At 44.0% G+C, this 23,587-nt stretch overlaps 1 protein-coding gene across 1 annotated transcript in view; it reads left to right on the top strand.

Moving 5' to 3' along the window:
* LOC126236069 (sodium-coupled monocarboxylate transporter 1-like) overlaps positions 1-23,587 on the top strand; it is a 114,432-nt gene that overhangs the window by 39,259 nt on the left and 51,586 nt on the right. The window contains exons 3-6 of the mRNA XM_049945123.1: positions 1,984-2,318; positions 6,869-7,028; positions 12,951-13,068; positions 17,760-17,827. Coding sequence (XP_049801080.1) covers positions 1,984-2,318; positions 6,869-7,028; positions 12,951-13,068; positions 17,760-17,827 — 681 coding nt within the window. The remainder of the gene's footprint in view (positions 1-1,983; positions 2,319-6,868; positions 7,029-12,950; positions 13,069-17,759; positions 17,828-23,587) is intronic.

Below are 23,587 nucleotides of genomic sequence, written 5' to 3'. Positions count from 1 at the left end.
TGGTTTACCTTCTGTCAAACCCATTACTGCTTAGTACGAAGTCTATTATTTTTTCAGTCTGTGATCGGTCACGAAATCAAAACCACAGTGAAAATTCGGTGAAGCTTTGTGCAGATGTGTTGCAGAGTTTCTAGTCTCCCCGTCTATTGCGTAACGTCGCAGTTTTCAGTTCTGAGCGCACAGTGAGCAGGTAAAGATGCCTACAACAGTAGTGTCTCCCACCAAGTATGAAGTGTGTGCTGAGGGATTTTGCCTGGTTTCATGCAGCCCACATAACGTTACTGTCATGCGTTGCCTTCTTCAAGAAAATTCTCAGCCGAATTTGCAGGTGCAAGAATGACACCCCTGCAGTATTTTCGATGGGAAGTATTGGATCACCCACCATACGGCCTGGACTTGGCTCCCTCTGATTTTTACCTCTTTGTGCTGGTTATTAGGGTAGCATTTTGGCACATACAAAACTCTGCAGACCAATGTAGGGAAGCGTTTTGTGATGGCCTCATGATAAATTTGCAAAAATCATACCTGTAAACAAAAAACATGCGAGTATAGAAAATTATATTTCAAGTAGAGTTCCTTAATCGTGACAGTCGATCGAAGATAAGGAACAAAATCTGCAAAATTGTAAAAATCGGAAAATATTAAATGATAATCTTGTAGGGCTTAAAAAGATCTATGGATTGATTTTTTTTAGAAATGTCGACTAATATGTTACATTTCCAGATATGCTGCAAAAACTGTTAAAAATCTCGTTAGCGTTCACTTTCCCATACTTGCTATTTACAGTAAGTATAGGCCGCAGTAAGTCAAAAACGGACTGGTTTGAAAAATTAAAAAATTAATTATTTTTTTACGATACATAGATTTTTAAAAAAATGCGCTGTCGATAACTGGGTAGACCTTCTCGACAAATGTCCCTACAGTGACTATTTTCAGCTTATTTTCTTCATGCCATTTCCCCCTATTCTGCCGCCCGCTCCAAGTGGCGTAGTCCGCACATCATAGTACTTATTGCTTGAAAATATAAAGCATTCAATATTAACCGCTTTCAAGCACCTAGCTGTAAAATGTTGACTGTGTTCACTAGATATTTTGAAAAAAAAGTTATCTTGGCTCCGGAAGATCATATAATTTTTTTTAATCCGTGAAAGAATGTCAGCAATTTCTTTCTTTCATTAAAAGTAATTTCCATAAAAACAAAAGAGCAATTTTTTCGAAGTCTTTTTCGACCCTTACAATACATGAAATGGTAAAAATTATTTACTAGAGCGGTACCGTAACTCTTTGCGATTGTAAGGCCATCTGCAGAGATCTTTTAGTTTTCCAAACAGTTTCCTTTCTTGATTTACCACGGGCTGTACTTAAAGCAAACAGCAAGTATGGCAAAGTGAGCGTTAACAAGATTTTTAAGGTGAACGTTAACGAGATTTTTAACTGTTTTTTCGGTATACGCCGAAACGTCATAAATCAATCGGTACTTTTAATAAGTCAGTTGATCGATCTTTTTGAACCCTTCAGTATTCTCATTTAACGTTTTTCGGCTGTAGCTATAGTTGATTACGTATCTGAGAAAAACAGTTTTCTACAACTTTGGTGATTTTTTTGGCCATCTTGCATCGAGTTTCATGAAACAGGAATTCTATTTAAAATTTAATTTCCTATATGCTCATATTTATTTTCACTTACTGTTCAGGTAATAAGTTTTGCAATCACTTCTCCGTAATGCTTGGACTAAGAGGCGGCTGCTTTCTATGAGGATGGTGTTGGAAAGTTGGTACAAAGCTACGATAAATGTCTAAGTCGGAGCGATGACTATGTAGAGAGGTAGCTGGGAGGTGTAGCTAATTATTGCAAACAAAATATTTTTGATTTTGACTGTGGTTTCCAATACGTGATCGATCGGAGGTTGAAAGAAATAAGTCACCTTATTGAGCTGAGACTTCTCGGAGCGCACAGCCGGCTTACGCTCCGTCGTGTCCCCAGGTGCCGGCCGGCCACGAAGGCCTGGGAGACTGGCCGGGCCCCGGGGGCGGCAGCTGCAGGGGCGACGAGGGCGACGCGCTCTTCTCGTGGCAGGACTACAGCGTGCTGGCCACCGTGCTGCTCGTGTCCTGCGCCGTCGGCATCTTCTACGGCGTGCGCGAGTGGCTGCGCGGCCACCGTGAGCAGGCGGGGCAGGATGCGGGGGCGAGCGCCGGCGAGAAGGGGGCTGCGGGGGCGGAGGCGGGCGCGGGCGACGCGGGGCAGGCGGCCGCCGACTTCCTGCTGGGCGGCTCCTCCATGCCGCCGCTGCCCATGGCCATCTCGCTCGCCGCCAGGTCCGTGTGCAACACGACAACTTCTCTGTCCGACTACACGAGGCCTCAGTTAAACACCATTCACCTCATCACACATTTACTTTGTCTAATCACATTACACCTGTCAAAAGCCTGCGCATCCACCTTTTTCACTGCGGACCGCTTTTAGATATTCAGGTAGACAGTCAGTGAGGTTCTGGAAGGGACCTACAGCGATGTGGAACCATTCCGACTCCAGCGCCGTGGCCAGCTCCGCTGGGTTTATCGGTTGAGGGTTCATGGCACGAACAGTTCGATCGAGGCGGTCCCGTAGATTTTCGATTAGGTTTAAATCTGACGACGTTGCAGGTCAGGAGAGTACGGTAAACTCATCATGGTGTTCTTCAAACAACGCATCTACACTGCATGCTGTGTGACACGTTGCATTGTCCTACTGGTAGATGCCTTCGTGCCAGGAGAAACAGACTACATGTAGGTGTTGTTCCCAAGGACAGATGCATACTTCTGTTGATCCTTTGTGCCTTTCAGAATGACGACACCTGCCAGGGAATGCCATGAAACATTCCCATAACCCCCCGACCTCCTCCGCCTTGGGTGTTTGTATTCCTACCGGAGCCTGTCCGGAGTCTTCTGACTCGCAACAGTCATTCCAAAAGCGCAACAATTTTCTGTAGACCAGTCGCAAAATAAGTGTTGCTTACAAATGTTTTCGAACTAAAAGCCTTCGCTATCTTACTATACTTTCGTCACAAATGATTCCACATGTATACATGTCAGACAAAATCTGAATATGATAATTTACAACAAATTAAACTTTCGAGTGTTAACTAGTTCCATTAAAGGCCAAGACAAGGCACCGCGGTCTTCTCAAGTAGCGTATATGCACAGTTAATACAAAAACCCGTAATTCGTAAAAAACAAAAAAATAATATCTAACTGTATAGCCCTAGTATTGCATTATTGACGAACATCCAGACCATATTTTTGAGAGCACGTCTGGAGTCAGTGCCTTTGCCGTCCAGGCTGGAGGCAGGTAGACGGTTTCGTCCACTCACAGTGGACATTGGACACCACTGGTTCAAAGCGAGATCCATACACCCATTACGGCGGGTCAGTAACTGAGGCATAGAGAAAGTGCAGTGCAGTACTCTCGGCGAAAATCACGCCGCACAGTTCTGACTGAACTGCATCTATTGAAATGGAGAAAGCACGACGCATGTTGTTGCTGTTTTATTGTCGTCCTGACCCTTCGCAAGTTGGATAATAAACGAACGAGATAGGGAGTGAGATGTGCTAGTTACAACGGAACCTGCACTCACATGAACCGGGAGCTTAAGAAAGGGTGTTGGTTTAGATGCGCAAATCAATATTCACGCCAAGTGACAGTCTTCGTTCATGTAGAAGACATACCCTTGTGAAACTGGATGGGTCTTTATGAACCATTGTGTATTTTTGCGTGGCAATGACACGGTTTATCGTCAGAACTACCGCACGTAGGGCCTAAAATTTCTTACGACTGACTCTCGCACTGGTGGCAGATAGGATCAACCACCCAAGCCACTTTACAAAATCAACATTCACATAATTTTATCCGCAACCAGAATAATACTGTGACGTCTGAAGTAACACTAAGAAAACTTTCATGCGCAAGGACGTACGACAAACTCCATTCACGTAACAGTATCACATATTCAAGCAACGCTCTTGAAACCATTACAATTAAATCACCGGTTCTATAAAATAAAACTGTCAACAAAAGTAAGAATCCATATACTCACGCAATTGTGTGAGTACAGTTACTCATCATTCATAGTCCATAGTCACACAAAACACCAACATACACAAACAGTACTTCATAATTTCAATCACTTTCCTTAAAGAATGGTGGTTGGCAGAGATGGTTTATTGCTGATGTTTCATTTATTATCAAAATAGCTACTAAGTACAACGCAATAAAAAATAGTTTTAGAGACATCATAAATTTTACAACGGATTTTACACTCAAAGACGAGAAACACGATGCACCGCGAAGGAATTATCCGAATGGGACGGAAATCAGTAGATGTGACTACATGTACAGACAAACGAATGATTACAATATCGGAAAAGTTAGATGATTTATTCAAGAGAAAGAGCTTCCTAAATTGAGCAAGTCAATAACGCGTTAGTCCACCTCTGGCCCTTATGCAAGCAGTTATTCGGCTTGGCATTGATTGATAGAGTTGTTGGATGTCCTCCACAGGAGAATCCTGCCAAATTTTGTCCAATTGGCGCGTTAGATAGTCAAGACACCTAGATGGTAGGAGGCCCTGCCCATAATGCTCCAGACATTCTCAAATTGGGAGAGATCCGGCGACCTTGCTGGCCAAGGTGGGTTTGGCAAACAGGAAGACAAGCAGTAGAAGTCCATGCCGTGTGCGGGAAGGCATTATCTTGCTAAAATGTAAGCCCAACATGACTTCCATAAAGGTCATCAAAGTAGAATATGGTCGACGTACCACTGTGCTGTAAGGGCGCCTCAGATAACCAAAGGATATAAATTATACCCCAGATCATCACTCCTGGTTGTCGGTCCGTATGGCGGCGACAATCAGATTAGTATCCCAGTGCTGTTCGTTCGTGATCAGGACTCAGTTCGAAGCAGGATTCATTACTGAAGACAGTTCTACTCCTGCCAATGAGATTCCATGCCGAAGACGAGTCTGGAGATGCCCCAGACAGCGGTGGGATACCAACCCGACTGTCGCCCTCCATACGACCCAACAACAAGGAGTGATGATCTGGGGTGCCATTTCTTTCCACAGAAGGACCCTTTTGGTTGTCATTCGACGCACTCTTATAGCACAACGGTACGGCGACGATGTTGTCCTCCCTGATCTGTTGCCCTTCATGGTAAGCTGTCCTGGGCTCACAAAATGGTTCAAATAGCTCTGAGCACTATGGGACTCAACGGCTGAGGTCATAAGTCCCCTAGAACTTAGAACTACTTAAACCTAACTAACCTAAGGACAACACACACATCCATGCCCGAGGCAGGATTCGAACCTGCGACCGTAGCGGTCGCGCGGTTCCAGACTGTAGCACCAGAACCGCTCGGCCACCTACGGCCGGCCCTGGGCTCACATTTCAGCAAGATAACGGGCCCCTGCTCACGGCGAGCGTTTCTACTGCTTGTCTTCGCGCTTGAAAAACCCTACCTTGGTCACCAACGTCGCCGGATCTCTCCCAAATTGAGGACATTTGGAGTGTTATGGTCATGGTCCTCCAAACAACTCTGGATTTTGACAATGCAACGCGCCAATTGGACAGAACGATGTTCTCCTCCCCGAACTGTTGCCCTTCATGGCAAGCTGTCCTGGTCTCACATTTCAGCAAGATAACGGCCACCTGCTCACGGCGCGCATTTCTACTGCTTGTCTTCGCGCTTGAAAAATCCCTACCTTGGTCACCAACGTCGGCGGATCTCTCCCAAATTGAGGACATTTGGAGTGTTATGGTCATGGTCCTCCAAAAAACTCTGGATTTTGACAATGCAACGCGCCAATTGGACAGAACGATGTTCTCCTCCCCAAACTGTTGCCCTTCATGGCAAGCCGACCTGGTCTCACATTTCAGCAAGATAACGGCCACCTGCTCACGGCGCGCATTTCTACTGCTTGTCTTCGCGCTTGAAAAACCCTACCTTGGTCACCAACGTCGCCGGATCTCTCCCAAATTGAGGACATTTGGAGTGTTGTGGTCATGGTCCTCCAAACAACTCTGGATTTTGACAATGCAACACGCCAATTGGACAGAACGATGTTCTCCTCCCCGAACTGTTGCCCTTCATGGCAAGCCGTCCTGGGCTCACATTTCAGCAAGATAACGGCCACCTGCTCACGGCGAGCATTTCTACTGCTTGTCTTCACGCTTGAAAAACCCTACCTTGGACACCAAAATAGCCTGATCTCTCCAAAATTGAGGACACTTGGGGTGTTATGGTCATGGTCCTCCAACCAACTCTGGATTTTTACAATATAACGCACCAATTGGCCAGAACGATGTTCTCCTCCCTGATCTGTTGGCCTTCATGGCAAGCCTTGTCACCAAGATAGCCGGATCTCTCCCAAATTGAGGACATTTGGAGTGTTATGGTCATGGTCCTCCAACCAACTCTGGATTTGGACAATGTAACGCGCCAATTGACCAGAACGATGTTCTCCTCCCCGATCTGTTGCCCTTCATGGCAAGCCGTCTTGGACTGACATTTCAGCAAGGTAACGGCCAGAATCTGGCACGACATTCTTCACGAGGATAGCCAACAACTCTATCAATCAATAAGAGCCAGACGTGGACCAATGCTCAATTTGTGAATCTCTTTCTGTTGAATAAATCACCCAATTTTTCTGAAATTTTAATCGTCTGTTCGTCTGAACATGTGCATCATACCTACATATTTCCATCTCATTCGGATAATTCCTTCGGGGTGCGTCTTTTTTTTTCTCTTGGATTGTTAGAGTGTATTTGTACAAGTGTAAACGTAAGCCGTGCGTTGTGTGAGCGTTTGTCGTGTGGCCGGCTGGCCGTCGCAGCTTCGTGACGGCGGTGGAGCTGCTGGGTAACACCTCCGAGATGTACCTGCACGGCACGCAGTTCTGGATGTCGTGCCTCGCCTTCCTCATCGTCGTGCCGCTCACCTCGCAGCTCTACCTGCCCGTCTACCGCGCTGTTGAGGTCACCTCCGCCTACGAGGTTCGTACTTTGCATCTCCAGCTACCTGTATCTACACTGACCTAACCAGTTTGGGTGATGTTACCTAGAATCTCAAAAAAAGCTTTAGATCAGTCTACATGTGTACCACACCGAACACGCGGCTGAGAGTATATAAAAGCTATCACAACACTGCGGAAAAAAATTCTGTCACAATTCGAATTTCGTGACCTCAAGGGGCAATAACTGTGAGAGGTCTTGCGATAAGATTTTGTTACGATACTCTTTTGATTGCCAGATTCGTTTCATTCAGCATCTTACTATGATCTCTATGCGGAATACGGATGGCGAACACGCGCTGTGTTGATGACTGGTGTCTGTAATGTTCACGTACCTCATCTGCTGCGACACGCTCAGCCACGCATTCTTCTTCCACCTACAGCGTGTTGTTGTTGTTGTGGTCTTCATTCCGAAGGTTGGTTTCATGCACCTCTCCATGCTACTCTATTCTGTACTAGCCACTTCATCTCCGAATAACTATTGGAACCTTCATCCTTCTGAATGTGGTTACTGTATTCATCTCTTGGTCTCCCTCTATGATTTTTATCTCCCACACTTCCCTTCTCTTAGTAATCTCTTGATGTCTCAGAAAGTGTCTTATCAACCGACTCTTCTTTTGGTCAAGTTGTGTCACAAATTACTTGTCTCCCCAATTCTATCCAACACCTCCTCATCAATTACATGATCGACCCATTTAATCTTCAACATTTTTCTGCGGCACCACATTTCGAAAGCTTCTATTCTCTTATTGTCGAAACTGCTTATCGTCCATTTTTCACTTTCATACGTGACTACACTCAGCACAAATACCTTCAAAAAGGACTTCCTAACACGTAAATCTATATTCTAGTTAACAAATTTCTCTTCTTCACGAACACTTTTCTTGCCATTGCCGGTCTGCATTTTATATCCTCTGTAATTCGGCCACCATGAGATAGTTTGTTGCCCAAATAGCATAACTCTTCTGCTGCTTAAAATGTTTCCTTTCCTAATTTAATTCCCTTAGCATCACCTGATTTAATTCGACTACATTCCATTATCCTTATTTTGATTTTGTTTATATTCATCTCATATCCTCCTTTCAAGACACTGTCCATTTCGTTCATATGCTCTTCCAAGTCCTTTGCTGTCTCTGGCAGAATTACAGTGCCATCTGCAAATCTGGAAGTTTTTATTTCTTATTCATGGACTTCAATTCTCAGTCCAAATTTTTCTTTGGTTGCCTTTACTGCTTGTTCAATATACAGATTGAATAACATCGGGCACAGGCTACAGTTCTGCTTCACTTCCTTCAGCATAATTTCCTATGATTAATTAACGTATACAAGTCTGGCGGAAGCCCATTCTACAGAATGAATCACATGAACCGCTAGTAAAATTCCACGTCTTAAAATACAGGGAAAGGAGCCCTGGACAGTTCACACACTAGTGTCATTTGTTAGTTGGCCTTAAAAATCGCCGTTTCCTAATAACAACTGATAGCCAGTAGTCATCTCTCCTGATGTATGGAGTTCGCAGTGCATATGATTATTTTTCGTCGAGATGGACACCGTTCACAATAGTTTTGTTCACAAGAACGTACGTGGCCGGCGCGACGGGGATGAATGGAGGCTCCACGACACGATTATGAAGCAAACGTGCAGCCAACCGCAAAATGTTATCATTTACCGTACACTATGTCGTACATCGAAATTTCGCATGCAAGTACCACGACCTTATGTGCTCTTATCTCCCATGGCCGACACAATCTCGACGACATGGCAGACGTACTTGAAAGTCAATAATATTTCTCATTAATAAAAAAACAGAGTGAGGCTTGTGTAGTATTCTACATCATTTATTATTTAACTAAGCGCTTTTCAGCTGCCACGCCATCGTAGGGTTGAAAGATAAATATATATCGTAGTAAATTTTGTGAGAACAAAAATTTTAAACTAGGTGCATCTAAAGAGTCTATCAATTGTGTGTCAGAGATACCGGTTATTTACGTTAAATGTAAAACTGAAAGGAGAAGAATTACTTCCATAATACACAATTTGGTACTGAAAGATGAAACACGCTTCCTTTATTCATCATTTCTTACTGCGGATACTGCAAATAAACCCATACAGACTAATTTCAAAATTAGCCTTTCTAGTTATATGGCGCATGTTTTACTTTATTTGAGCTACTGTGATTTCACTTGCCCTATAATTTTACTTTTCACAATCAACACTGTTTTATTTACCAATTTAGTTTCATCAAGTACCTCACTTGTAATAGCCTTTCTTAACTGACTGTTATCTTGTGCAATATCCTCAAAACACGTCACTGAAGTTTACCCTGTTTTGCTCAATGTATTTTTCTTCTCTGAACAAATATTGCAGTTTGTTGCGTACACTGTCTGACGAAAGAATGCAAGCAAGCAGAAGCAGAAGTGGAGGCTAAATGAAATTTCAGGGTTTACAGGGAATGTGAACTTCTTTCAGTGATTAGAAAATCGGGTGAAATTACGAAGTAATTGGCTGTATGACCGCACTGATCACTAGACAGTGCACGCCCTCTGGCCTGTTCGAAAGAGTGCCGAAAAGCCATTCTATCCTCTCCTGATGCCCGCAACTGTTGTAACTGGTCCTCCTCGATCTCCTGGCTACTTGCACTGACGTCCGAGCTGGTCCCACGCTTGTCCTGTCGGGGACAGATCAGGGGATCTTGCTGGCCACGGGAGTACCTCGACAACAACAAGTTCATAGAGATACAAACCATGTGCGGACAAGCATTGTCCTATTGAAAAATGGCACCACGATACTGTCCCATGAAAGGATGGCTGTGACGCCCCAGTTCCCTCAGTCACTACCAGCCTTGACCTGACCTCATACCCAATGGGCCCCTACACCATGAGGCCATAAGTAACAATGTTCTGCGTCTACAAAACACTGGAAGAATGGACCTGTCTCCAGGGTCGCCGTCATACTCGCCGACATTGATCATCCAGGGTAATGCAGAACCGCGCCTCAACGCTGAATACAGTGGACGCCACTCATCAGGAATCCATGCTTCCCGCTCACGGCACCACTCCAAACGGAGCCTTGTGTGTCGTGTTAATGGTAGCCATCCCATGGGACGGTAATTCCCTGGTCCGGCTGCTACCCGTCTCCGATAAGCGGTGCGGGGTGACCCAGAATGTCGCTGAGTGCCCATTAGGTGTTCTCAGACGGCAGCCGCAGATGAGAAGACGTGACGTGCTTGGTGCACTCTTCAGCGATCGTCCCTTGTGTGTTGCTGAGACGTGGTCGACCAGAACCTTGGCGATGAGTACGCCTGCCCTAACGCTCCCGGGCAGTCCAGAATTGGGATACTATGGCGACTGTATGCCCCACAAATCTGGATGTTGTACGATTCGACCAGCTGGGCAAATGGAGACCCGCAATGAGCCCCATTTGAAGCTGAGTGAGATTCTGATAATGCTGTCTCATACGAGTACCGGGCACCTTTGTGTCCATCACAGTGGTTACTCAAAATCTGACGCTGTTCAGTTCTCTTACATTCTTTACCAGGCCTAGTGACAGCACTAAACACGAACCACATGGAACGTTATTTCTATTTAGAACTGCAATTTCCTTTACCTTTAATATAAAGGGAGTGGAAGGACTTGACCCATACAGTGACCATTTCATTTCAACATATTTATTTGCATCATAGATAAATCATTAAGAGAATTACAATCATAAATCAAATAATAATTTCTTTAAGAAACGCCATTCAGGCAAACTTTACAAACTGCATGTTATGTAAAACCACAAATGAATTAATCTCTTTGCAAACATTTAAAAAAAAACGCCACTCGAGCCAAGTAAACCATTTAAAATAAACTTCACATCAAATAACCAGGAAATCAATTATTATTTCCACATAGTTTGAAAACCGCCCCTCCCGGGCGAGATATTACCAAACAACTTTACAAGGTTATAGACAGTTTGATCAATAATAACCCAGTTACTTCCCCATCAAGACTGGCATACGCCACTAAAGCTGAATTGTACCGCAATTTTAGAAAACGGTTTCAATTACGACACATTCTTCTAGAAATCCCTCAAAATTCTTAAGGCAAATATTTAAAACATTTAACCCGGGCAACGTTGCAGAGCCACCACAAGTTTTAGAAAACTGCAGCTTGTACAATAACTGAGGCCCGAGATTGTGAGGCCTCGGCCACGAACGGTGGAGGCGACTGAGTACTTATCTTCGAATTATGATGTGGACTCCGTTTGTACTTCCACCCCGTTCAGAACACCGAAATCGGAACCAAACAGCACACGCGAGCTCAGGCGAAATTCATCGCCCGTACGCCCGCTAGTAACTTAAAAGGGGAGGCTCTGCGCTTCGGTGGCCCACTGCTTCCGATCTCTGAAACATAAGTCAGAAGCGACAACAGGGAATCAAACAACCCTTCCTTTTCCTTAATACTCAGACTTACACAGAAAACTACTTCGATAAAATTGACAATAATAAAACTGATTTCATTCCTTTAAGCACAACCACGTACACGAATGATGCAAACGGAACTGGCTCATTAAAACCCAAGCATCACATGGAGCACATGGAGCCTGTAAGGTACCACACGGCAATCTTTAGACACAGAATATAGGTCGTTCGGTAAGGCTGCGCACACGTATCAATGTTTTAGACACTTGCCAGCTGAAGTAAGAACAATACTATTAAGGAGCGAAGCACACACTTAATAAGAGGCATGAAATACCACATCACAGTCCTTGCAACGCTTTGCTGCCTCAAGAGCAATCATCATTATATTTCACTAATCGTTGTTAGGACTTGAATTACTTAACTTGATGCCACCTGCTGGATTGATATGGCGAAGACGTTGCTTAGTCCGATAGTAACAGCGTGTTCCTTCACGGAAGCGAGCACATGCATAGCTTCATGAGGTTGCCAAGAAGCCACAGCGCCGGCCCGCTGTTACTGACGCCGGTACGATCAAGCGCTAACTGCCGCTCGTACTCAGGCACACCGTGCTCGCTGTCGTCCCTCCAGCGTCTCGCTAATACGCGCACTTCTGCGTGCCGTGCCCAGCGTTGTTCGTCCTTTTCCACCCCGTACTGCCTGAGCCGCCCCGGACTCCAAAGACAAATTTAGCAAGACGGACTCGCTAGTGCCTAACCAAAGATAGCCTTGGCACCAGTCCCGCCACGGTTCACCGCACTAATGTACTGTGAAGCCAGTCCTGCCTGTCACAGAGAACTGCAATTCTAATAACTCAAACACCCGTCGATGGTGTGTATGTGTATGAAGTTACGTTGACATCGATGTCCTGTGCGAGCTTCACTTTTGTCAACTTCCACGGCCGCTATCTGCATTATTGCTGATATTTGATTTACGGGCATAAGGCAAAATTCTCTGCCTAACGTTTTAATTCCGTAACTGTTTTCTGAACCGTTAAAGCCTCTGATGAAGTCTCCAGTAGTGGACGACGAAACGTTAGGCAGAGGGCAGAGAATTATGCCTTGGACCACGGCCTTGTGTCATAAATCAGATATTAGAAATACAGTTTTACTTTTTTTGTCCCGCGATGTATTTAAGTAACAGTTCACACATTTATTTCAGACGGAGCACGCACATCCAGTAATTGAATGTGACATCCCTTAGGAACGTTGCGATCGTTTGGAACAGATCGCATTGGACATACATGAGGCGTTATCACGTCCGGTCGCTGTAATGTCCTAATACTCATTACTTTATAACCATAACTGCTGCTTTCAACAATTCAGTTCGCGTTTGCAGAGGGAGTACGGTATCGACACGGACATCGGGCGCCGATATGACTGTACGCTTGTAAGCCTTATGTTGTTATACACGTGTGTCTTTCCAAGTTTGCTTCCAGAGACTGTAAAGTGTGGCGTGTTGCAGTACCTGGAGATGCGGTTCGGGCGCGGCGTGCGCAGCCTGGCAGCCGCCATGTACGTCGTCCAGATGACGCTCTACACCTCCGTCGCCGTCTACGCGCCCGCCCTAGCCCTCAGCGCAGGTGAGATGCTCATTGCAACTCGCGCACAAGGCACAGTGCGGTTATAAGAGTCGAAGGACGTGACGGGGAAGCAGTGTTTGAGAAGGGAGAGAGGAAGCGTTGTAGCCTACCTCATGTGTTATTCAGTCTGTACATTGAGCAAGTAGCAAACGAAATCAAGGAGAAATTTACAAAGCGAATTATAGTTCAGGGAGAACAAATTAAAACTTTAAGGACTTTCGATTACATTGTTAGTCCGTCAAGAGAGGGAAAAGGTCTTGGTAGATCAGTTGATCGGGATGGACGGTGTCTTGAAATCGACAAAGGTAAAACAAGGGCAACTGACTGTAGCTGAATTAAATCATACGATGCTGAAGGATTAGATTAGAAAATGAGACGCTATAAGTAGCAGAAGAGTTTCGTTATTTGGACGCCAAAATAACTGACGATGACAATGGGCAAAGTAAAATGGATATAAAATGCAGACTGGCAACACCAAGAAAAGCATTTCTGGAAAAAAGGAATTTGTTAACATCGAATATAGATATAAATTCAGGAAGTATCCGTCTGGAGGTATCTCTCTGTAGAGTAACTTTATAAGGAAGTGAAATGTGGACGATAAACGGTTCAGACAGAAGATCATACAATTATTTTGAATGTTCTGTTGCAGAAGACTGTTCAACATTAGATGGGCAGATTGAATAACAAATAAGAAGATACTGCATGAAACTGCAGTAACCAAAAACTTATGACACAATTTGGCTGAAAGCTGGGACTGGTTGATATGACACATCGTGAGGCATCAAGGAATCGTGAATTTGGTAATGGCGCGGTGGTAGATGTAGGTTGCAGTAGTTATGCTTAGATGAAGAGACTTGCACAGGATAGACTAGATAGACTAGCTAGGAGAGCCGTATCTAACCAGACTGACGCGACGACATCTAGATGCGGCATGTGTCTTCCTTGTGCATATCTCACAAATAAAACAGGGGAAAAAACGTCCTGTGAGTTGGTAAGAAACACGTTTTGTCTACCTAGAAAACGCGTTCGGTAGCGTAAAATGATGTAAGATGTTTGAATCTCTCAGAAAAAAAATAGTCATACAGAAACACGGGTAATATACAGATAGCTACAAGAGCCAAGAGGGGGCAACAAAAATAGAAGACCAAGTAATTTGTGCATCTAAGAAACAATGAAGCAAATGAAAGAAATGTTATAAATGCGACTGAAACCCAGGGTGAAACGATACAAATGATAAGATTTACTGATGACATCTACATCTACATCATACCCCACAAGCCACCAAATGATGTATGGTGGAGGGTGCTTTTTGTACCACTGAGCCCTCCAACCCTGTTCCACTCGCGAATAGTGCGTGGGAAGGATTGTCGGTAAGCCTCTGTATTGGGTCTAACTTCTCGGATCTTCTCCTCGTGGTCTTTATGCGAGACGTATGTAGGAGGAAGTAATATTCTGTCCGACTCTTCCCGGAAAGTGCTCTCTCCCTGATCCACAACGCCTCTCTTTTAGCGTGTGCCAATGGAGTTTGTTGAGGATCTTCGTAACACTCTCTATCCAGCTAAACGATCCCGTGACGAAACGCGCCGCTCTTCGTTGGATCTTCTCTATCTCTTCTATCAGTCCTATCTGGTAGGGAACCCAGGCAGATGAATAATACTCAATAATCCGTCGAACAAGCGCCTTATAAGCCACTTCCTTCGTGGATGAATTACATTTCTTTAAGATTCTTCCGATGAATCTGAGTCTGGTATCTGCTTTTCCCACTGTTTGTTTTATGTGGTCATTCCACTTAAGGTCTCTCTGGATAGTTACGCCCAGATATTTTGCTGCAGACGCTGTCTCCAGCTGTTTGTCATCAATATACAGCAGCGCATTTATTTTCCTTTGTACGCGCAGTACTTTACTTTATTTACGTTCAGAGTCAACTGCCAGAGTCTGCACCATTCACCAATTCTCCGCAGATCATTCTGCAGAATCTTACTATCTTCTGGCGTTGATTCTTTGGTATAGACAACTGCATCATATGCAAATAGCCTTAAAGAGCATCCGACGCTTTCTACTAGATCATTTATATACGAGGGCGGTTCAGAAAGTAACCTCCGATTGGTCACAGTGCGGGTTGTGGGGGGGAGTAGCGACGCCATCTGTGCGTTCACGCACTCAACAGGTCAGTCGGCATCAAGCCGTGGTCGAGTGAACGTCGTACCTGCGCTAGTTTAGTTTTTGTGGCGGTTTGAAATGTGTGCTGCAATAGAAAACCCCGCCAAATGTGAAGTGCGTGCTGTCATAAGGTTTTTTACAGCCAAAGGATATTCTGCAGCAGCTATTCATCGTGAGCTTTGTGCCGTGTACGGACCAAGAGTTATGAGTGAAGGAGTTGTCCGTGAATGGGTACGTTTATTTAAAAGTGGACGAGAAAACGTTCATGATGAAGAGAGGAGTGGTAGACCATCATTGGTGACTGACGAACTCGTTCAGACAGTTGATGCAAAAGTTCGTGAAAATCGACGTTTCTCAATGTTGGAGTTGTCTACTGGTTTTCCACAGATTTCTAAGACTCTCTTGTACGAGATAGTGACAGCAAGATTGGGTTACCGTAAGTTCTGTGCACGATGGGTGCCCAAAATTTTTACCGACCACCACAAAACTCAAAGAATGGCCTCTGCATTAGACTTTCTGTCACGTTATGAGGACGAAGGAGAACCATTGTTAAACAGAATCGTGACCGGTGACGAAACCTGGATTAAGTACGTGAACCCTGAGACAAAAGAACAATCAAAGATGTGGGCACATTCAAATTCGCCTACCAAACCAAGAAAAGCCTCGCAAGATTTTTCTGCCAGAAAACTGATGGCAACGGTGTTTTGGGATGCGAAAGGGGTGTTGTTGGTTGAATTCATGGAACGTGGTACGACCATTAATCAAGACGTGTACTGTGAAACAATAAAAAAGTTACGACGGGCTATACAGAACAAACGCCGTGGTATGCTGACTTCCGGTATCGTTTTTTTGCACGATAACGCCCGTCCTCACTCTGCTCGCAGAACAACGGCCCTTCTTGAGTCCTTCAAGTGGGACGTTATCAACCATCCACCTTACAGCCCAGACCTGGCGCCAAGTGATTATCACCTCTTCATGCATTTGAAGAAATGGCTCGGGTCACAGCGGTTTGATGACGACGAAGAGCTCAAAGATGCGGTCACAGGCTGGCTCCAGGCACAAGCGGGTGATTTTTATGCAGAAGGAATTTCAAAGCTTGTGAAGAGATACGATAAGTGCCTCAATTGCTATGGAGACTATGTAGAAAAATAGTGCAAAGATGTAGTTGTAAGATGTATATATTAAAATATTTTTATTTAACTTGGTGTATTTTTTTAAATCAACCGGAGGTTACTTTCTGAACGGCCCTCGTATATTGTAAACAGCAACGGTCCTATCACACTTCCCTGTGGCACTCCGGTTATTACCTTTACATCTGTCGATTTTCTTCCGTAATCAACGCTATCCTCAGCGAAAGCGAAGAAGAATTAATGGGCCGGTTGAATGGGATGAACAGTGAACAGAGTACAGATTGAGAGCAAACCGTAGGGAGACCTAAGTGTTGAGGAGCAATGGCAGTGAGATCTGTGACAAGCTTAACATTAAAATTCGGGACGTTTTAGTACACGAAATGAATAATTTTGCTACCTTTAAAGTAAAATTACACTTGACGGACGAGGCAAGGGAGACACAAAGCGAAGACTAACATATGCATAGAAGACATTCCTGGCCAAAACAGTCCATTAGTAACATACATCGGCCTTAATTTGAGGAACATATTTCTCTCCGTTTGACCTCGTTGGGAATCCTAATATCGAGCTCCTCGATTTTTCAAAATTCTTGCAAAGACCAGCGATCTATTGCCTATCATGTACTTATTCAGTCTACTGTGTCTTTTAGAGCAGGCGTAAGAGAAAAAAAGAGAAGGAGGCAGACGAGGAAAAAAGATTAAAATCATAGAAAAATACATCGTTAGAAGTATGAACAGACGAAAAAGGGATGGTGTAGAAGTAAGGTAAGGGTCACGAAAAGCAAGAGGAGGAGAATGGAAGAAAAGAACAGAAAAGGAAGCGTTGGAAGAGAACAGGCATGGAGAGAAAGAAGAAATGGACGGATATAGGGAGCAGGCATCGATGTAAGAGAAGAAAAGAGAGTAGGAGAAAGAGTGGGGTAACTAAGAGTGGAAGAAAAGTAGAAGAAAAAGGAATAGTTGTCAGATAATGGGGTGTAGCAGAAGACTTGTGAGGAACGATGAGAGAGAAGGACAGATAGAAGATGAGAATAAAAAATAGTGGAAATAGGGAGGAACTAAGAGTGAGAATTAGGAGCAACAACGTAATGTGAGACTTGCATCCTCGGAGGCTGCAAATGTTGGTCCCCTCAGGATGGACTCAAAGCTCCCGTTTGATGTCCATGGTTTGTTGTTTGTGAAGAACTGGGAGGAGTACTTGACGCACCTCATGTTGCGCCTCCGCGGTAGCTCTGATTCTGTTCCAAAGTACGCCATGTAGCAGTAATTACGAGAACTTTACATTTTATGGAAAACTGCTGCTTGATGTGCAACAACAGTAGAAAATTTTTAGTTTTATGCTATGTTACAAGTGTGGCTGGGCACGCTACTTTATTAACATGACGGTGTCCACGTGTTCCAGTGACTGGACTTAACGTCTACCTGGCCGTTACCTGTGTCTACGCAGTATGCATCATCTACTCATCTCAGGTCAGTCTATGTATCAATATATTTAGGCTGTAAGTGCAACAAAATCAGTTTGCTCCTTTTATTTTCTCATTATCTTCCTCATGTACTCATTCTGTTCTCTTATTCTTCCGCTACAACCTGCTTTTCTATCCTTCTCCTCTTCCACCTCTCCTTACTAGTAGTATTCTGCACTACCTTCTCTTTGTCTTCAGCTCTTACCTCGTTTCTTCTCATCATCTATAGACTATTCCATCTCTTTTATTTTTTCTTCGAATCAACACCCTACATGCCTTCTTACACTTTCCCACTAACTGATTGGTCAGAAACGACCAAGCTGATTTCGAACTGTTTACAAATACCACATAAATTATCACTACATCGTGTTACTCTTACAAATTACTGCCTGAAGATAGGCTAGTTTCTTTAATTAAAGTTTATCCGCATGCTGGTTTACATTAACAGAATAACATTCAGTCCGATTTTGCATCCAGGTGCATTCGTTGCTTGTTAAATTCTTCTAAGTTGAACTGAAAATCTATCTTTTATATCAACATGGTTACATACGCTTTTTGAGCGTTATTAATACCGTCAAAGTAAATCTTGATTGTTTAAGCTGTCATATGTGTTTTGTTACTCAGAAACAAAGAATTTTTTTAAGTGTCTTTCAGCAATGAAATTAACAGCGTTTTTTTAATTAATGGCCATTTACTAACGAAAAACTTCATAAAGAAGTAAATTTATTTTGTAGCTCTTGCTATATGTCTAGTTAGCTTCAGGAGATCAAGTATAATTCTCACATTTTTTGTCCAGTTAATGTTTTTGTTTAAAGACAGAATTTGTTCTCTGTAACATTACTAAATGAAAGAATGTAAATTAAACTTACGTTCTAACATAGTTATTGTTAAATTTAGTAACTCCAAAAATGGACAACTTCATTGGTCCTAAGAATGTACAGTTTTAAATTCCAGTTCTTATAGTTAAATATACTTCGAAATTTTGAATATATATTTCTTTTTCTACTGTGTTACAGTTATTTTTTAAAACGCAATTATAATTGTGCTTTTTCTGTGATATTAACAGTTATAAAACTGACGCGGTACACTACGTATATTGACAATATTTTTCTAAACTGGTGATTTTCAGACACGAAAATGTATGTTTCATAGAGAATTAGCCGCGAGGAAATAAACAATAGAGATCCGGATACGTATAAAATCGTACGAAATGAAAACAGACCTCAACATGCACGTACAGATTAATTACTCATGTCGGAAAAGAAGCACGTTTGTAATGTTGTTCAATTTACAGCATGTAATTGTGTTTCTCTTCAGTAATGAATTACTCGATAATGTGTCTTGCTTTGGATAAATCTGACTTTGATAACAACAAAAAATCGTAATAACTTTTTCGTAGGACTACTGAAACTCGCGATTGGCCGTCCAACGAGATGGAGAACCTCCGCTGTTCTTCAGAGTTGAAAGACTTTGTTCATGTTATTATATCCAACATTGGTATTTCGTGATGCGCTGTTGACTGCCAAATCGTCAGGGGTCATACACTGAAGAGCGAAAGAAACTGGTACACCTGCCTAATATCGTGTAGGGCCGCCGTGAGCTCGCAAAAGTGCCACAAGACGTGGCATGGGCTCTACTAATGTCTGAAGTAGTGTTGGAGGCAATTGACACCATGAATCCTGCAGGGCTGTACATAAATCTGTAAGAGTACGAAGGGGGGGGGAGGGGGGGGGGGAGGGGGAGATATTTTCTGAACAGCACGTTGCAAGGCATCCCAGGTATGCTCAATAATGTTCATATCTGGTGAGATTGGTGGCCAGTGGGAGTGTTTAAACTCAGAAGAGTGTTCCTGGAGCCACGCTGTAGAAATTCTGGGCGTGTGAGCTGTCGCATTGTCCTGTTGGAATTGCCCAAGTCCATCTAAATGCACAATGGACATGAATGGATGGAGGTGATCAGACAGGATGTTTACGTACGTGTCACCTGTCATAGTCGTATATAGACATATCTGGTGTCCTATATCACTTCAACTGGACACACCCCACACCATTACAGAGCCTCCATCAGCTTGAACAGTCCCCTGCTAACATGTAAGTTCCATGGGTTCATGATGGAAACCAGACTCGTCCGACGAGGGAACATGTTTCCAGTGATCAACAGTCCAACGTCGGTGGAGACAGGCCCAGGCAACGCGTAAAGCTTAGTGTCTTGCCCTCATCAAGAGTGCACGAGTGGATTTTCTGCTCCGAAAGACCATATCGATGATGTTTCGTTGAATAGTTCGCACCACGGGACTGCTACGGTCGCAGGTTCGAATCCTGCCTCGGGCATGGGTGTGTGTGTTGTACTTAGGTTAGTTAGGTTTAAGTAAGTTCTAGGGGACTTATGACCTAAGATGTTGAGTCCCATAGTGCTCAGAGCCATTTGAACCATTTTTTGAATGGTTCGCACGCAGACACTTGTTGATACCGGAGCATTGAAATCTGCAGCAGTTTGCGGAAGGGTTGCACTTCAGTCACGTTGAACGATTCTGTTCAGTCGTCGTTGGTCCCGTTCTTGCAGGATCTTTTTCCGTTCGCAGCGATGTCGGTGATTTGATGTTTTACCTGATTCCTGATATTCAGAGTATACTCGTGAAATAGTCGTATGGGAAAATCAGTACTTCATCGCTACCTCGGAGATGCTGTGTCCCATCGCCCGTGCGCCGACTGTAACACCACAGCCGGCTGGTGTAGCCGTGCGGTTCTAGGCGCTTCAGTCTGGAACCGTGTGACCGCTACGGTCGCAGGTTCGAATCCTGCCTGGGGCATGGATGTGGGTGATGTCCTTAGGTTAGTTAGGTTTAAGTAGTTCTAAGTTCTAGGGGACTGATGACCTCAGATGTTAAGTCCCATAGTGCTCAGAGCCATTATTTTGTAACACCACATTCAAACTCACACCTCGATAACCTGCCATTGTAGCAGCAGTAACCGATCTAACAAATGCGCCAGACACTTGTTGTCTTATGTATATAGGCGTTGCCGACCGCATTGCCGTATTCTGCCTGTTTACATATGTCTGTATTTGAATACGCATGCGTATACTAGTTTCTTTGCCGCTTCAGTGTAAGAGGCTTTGAACTGGCACGTGAGCTAACTGCCACCGCATTTTCATACCAGTAGTGGAAATATCTTTGGCGTAACTCATGATAAGAGATAAGTGTGATGGATCTCAGGAGAATGTAGAGTTGTGTTGGAGTTGCTGCAATGGTGCACACTTGACAAGGGATAGGATGGAACCACGACATAGCCTTCTCCTCGGGGTATTAAGGGGGATTCGTCTGGCATCGTTCATTAAGATGCACCAAGAGACAGTACCAGCCACTTAATTGGTTAGCGTTCCTGCCACGGCACAGAATGGTCCCATTCCTCGTGCTGTGTGAGAGTTGTGTTTTAAGCGCCTCTGTTGAGGTGAAGATGACAGCAATGGAAGTATGCACAGTATGGTGACAGTTGCTCGATGATGATGAGAGAATGGAGAGCAGAACATAACCCACTCCCCTAAAGTGACATCAAGAAAGTCGCCGGGCTTACCGCCCTCATCCAACGGACGGATCACTATCAACAGTGGCACATGCCCTCACGCCATAAGACATTATGGAGTGGTTTGTAAATACTTCCCGCACTTTGGCACAGACTCTCATTATAAGGAACTGTACGCGAGCATGTCTCCTCTTTCCGGCGGAATACTGTAGGTGAAAAGTTCTTCCACCTCCAGTACTAAAACCCGCTGCATCGGAGTAGAGTGCCACCATGCATGCGTCTGTTAACGAGCTCAGCTCCTTTAGCAGAACCTCCAAAAGGCAGCGGGCAAATCAGGGGAGAGTTTGGTTAGATCTTGGAACTTCACAGCAAACATAAACATAGCCAAAGCTTTGCAGACAAACAAAAATTATGCGAAGCGAAATGTAGTGTGAGGAGGGCTATGCGAGAGACGTTCAGTGAATTCGAAAGTAAAGTTCCATGTACTGAATTCGCATAAAATCCTAAGAAATTTTGGTCTTATGTCAAAGCGGTAGGTGGATCAAAACAAAATGTCCAGACACTCCGTGACCAAAATGGTACTGAAACAGAGGATGACAGACTAAAGACCGAAATACTAAATGTCTTTTTCCAATGCTGTCTCACAGAGGAAGACTGCACTGTAGTTACTTCTCTAGATTGTCGCACAGATGCCAAAATGGTAGATATCGAAATAAATGACAGAGGGATAGAAAAACAATTAAAATCGCTCAAAAGAGGAAAGGCCGCTGGACCTAATGTGAAACCAGTTCGATTTTACACAGAGTACGCGAAGGAACTTGCCCCCCTTCTTGCAGCGGTGTACCGTAGGTCTGTAGAAGAGCGTAGCGTTCCAAAGGATTGGAAAAGGGCACAGGTCATTCCCGTTTTCAAGAAGGGACGTCGAACAGATGTACAGAACTATAGACCTATATCTCTAACGTCGATCAGTTGTAGAATTTTGGGACACGTATTATGTGCGAGTATAATGACTTTTCTGGAGACTTGAAATCTACTCTGCAGGAATCAGCATGGGTTCCGAAAAAGATGGTCGTACGAAACCCAGCTCGCGCTATTCGTCCACGAGACTCAGAAGGCCATAGACACGGGTTCCCAGATAGATGCCGTGTTTCTTGACTTCCGCAAGGCCTTGGATACAGTTCCCCACAGTCGTTTAATGAACAAAGTACGAGCAATTGGACTATAAGACCAATTGTGTGATTGGATTGAAAAGATCCTAGATAACAAAACGCAGCATGTCATTCTCAATGGAGAGAAGTCTTCCGAAGTAAGAGTGATTTCAGGTGTGCCGCAGGGGAGTGTCGTACGACCGTTGCTATTCACAATATATAAAAATGACCTTGTGGATAACATCGGAAGTTCACTGAGGCTTTTTGCGGATGATGCTGTAGTACATCGAGAGGTTGTAACAATGGAAAATTGTACTGAAATGCAGGAGGATCGCAACGAATTGACGCATGGTGCAGGGAATGGCAATTGAATCTCAATGTAGACAAGTGTAATGTGCTGCGAATACATAGAAAGATAGTTTCCTTATCATTTAGCTACAATATAGCAAGTCAGCAACTGGAAGCAGTTAATTCCATAAATTATCTGGGAGTACGCATTAGGAGTGATTTAAAATGGAATGATCATATAAAGTTGATCGTCGGTAAAGCAGATGCCAGACTGAGATTCATTGGAAGAATTCTAAGGAAATGCAATACGAAAACAAAGGAAGTAGGTTACAGTACGCTTGTTCGCCCACTGCTTGAATACTGCTCAGCAGTGTGGGATCCGTACCAGATAGGGTTGATAGAAGAGATAGAGAAGATCCAACGGAGAGTAGCGCACTTCGTTACAGGATCATTTAGTAATCGCGAAAGCGTTACGGAGATGATAAACTCCAGTGGAAGACTCTGCAGGAGAGACGCTCAGTAGCTCGGTACGGGCTTTCGTTAAAGTTTCGAGAACATACATTCACCGAAGAGTCAAGCAGTATATTGCTCCCTCCTACGTATATCTCGCGAAGAGACCATGAGGATGAAATCAGAGAGATTAGAGCCCACACAGAAGCATACCGACAATCCTTCTTTGCACGAACAATACGAGACTGGAATAGAAGGGAGAACGGATAGAGGTACTCAAAGTACCCTCCGCCACACACCGTCAGGTGGCTTGCGGAGTGTGGATGTAGATGTAGATGAAACTGTAGAAAGCGGAGGTGG

The sequence above is a fragment of the Schistocerca nitens genome, chromosome 2, assembly GCF_023898315.1.
Source record: "Schistocerca nitens isolate TAMUIC-IGC-003100 chromosome 2, iqSchNite1.1, whole genome shotgun sequence".
Taxonomy (NCBI): domain Eukaryota; kingdom Metazoa; phylum Arthropoda; class Insecta; order Orthoptera; family Acrididae; genus Schistocerca; species Schistocerca nitens.
The sequence above is the reverse complement of the archived record's forward strand: the minus strand, read 5'-3'. Positions and strand labels throughout refer to the sequence as shown.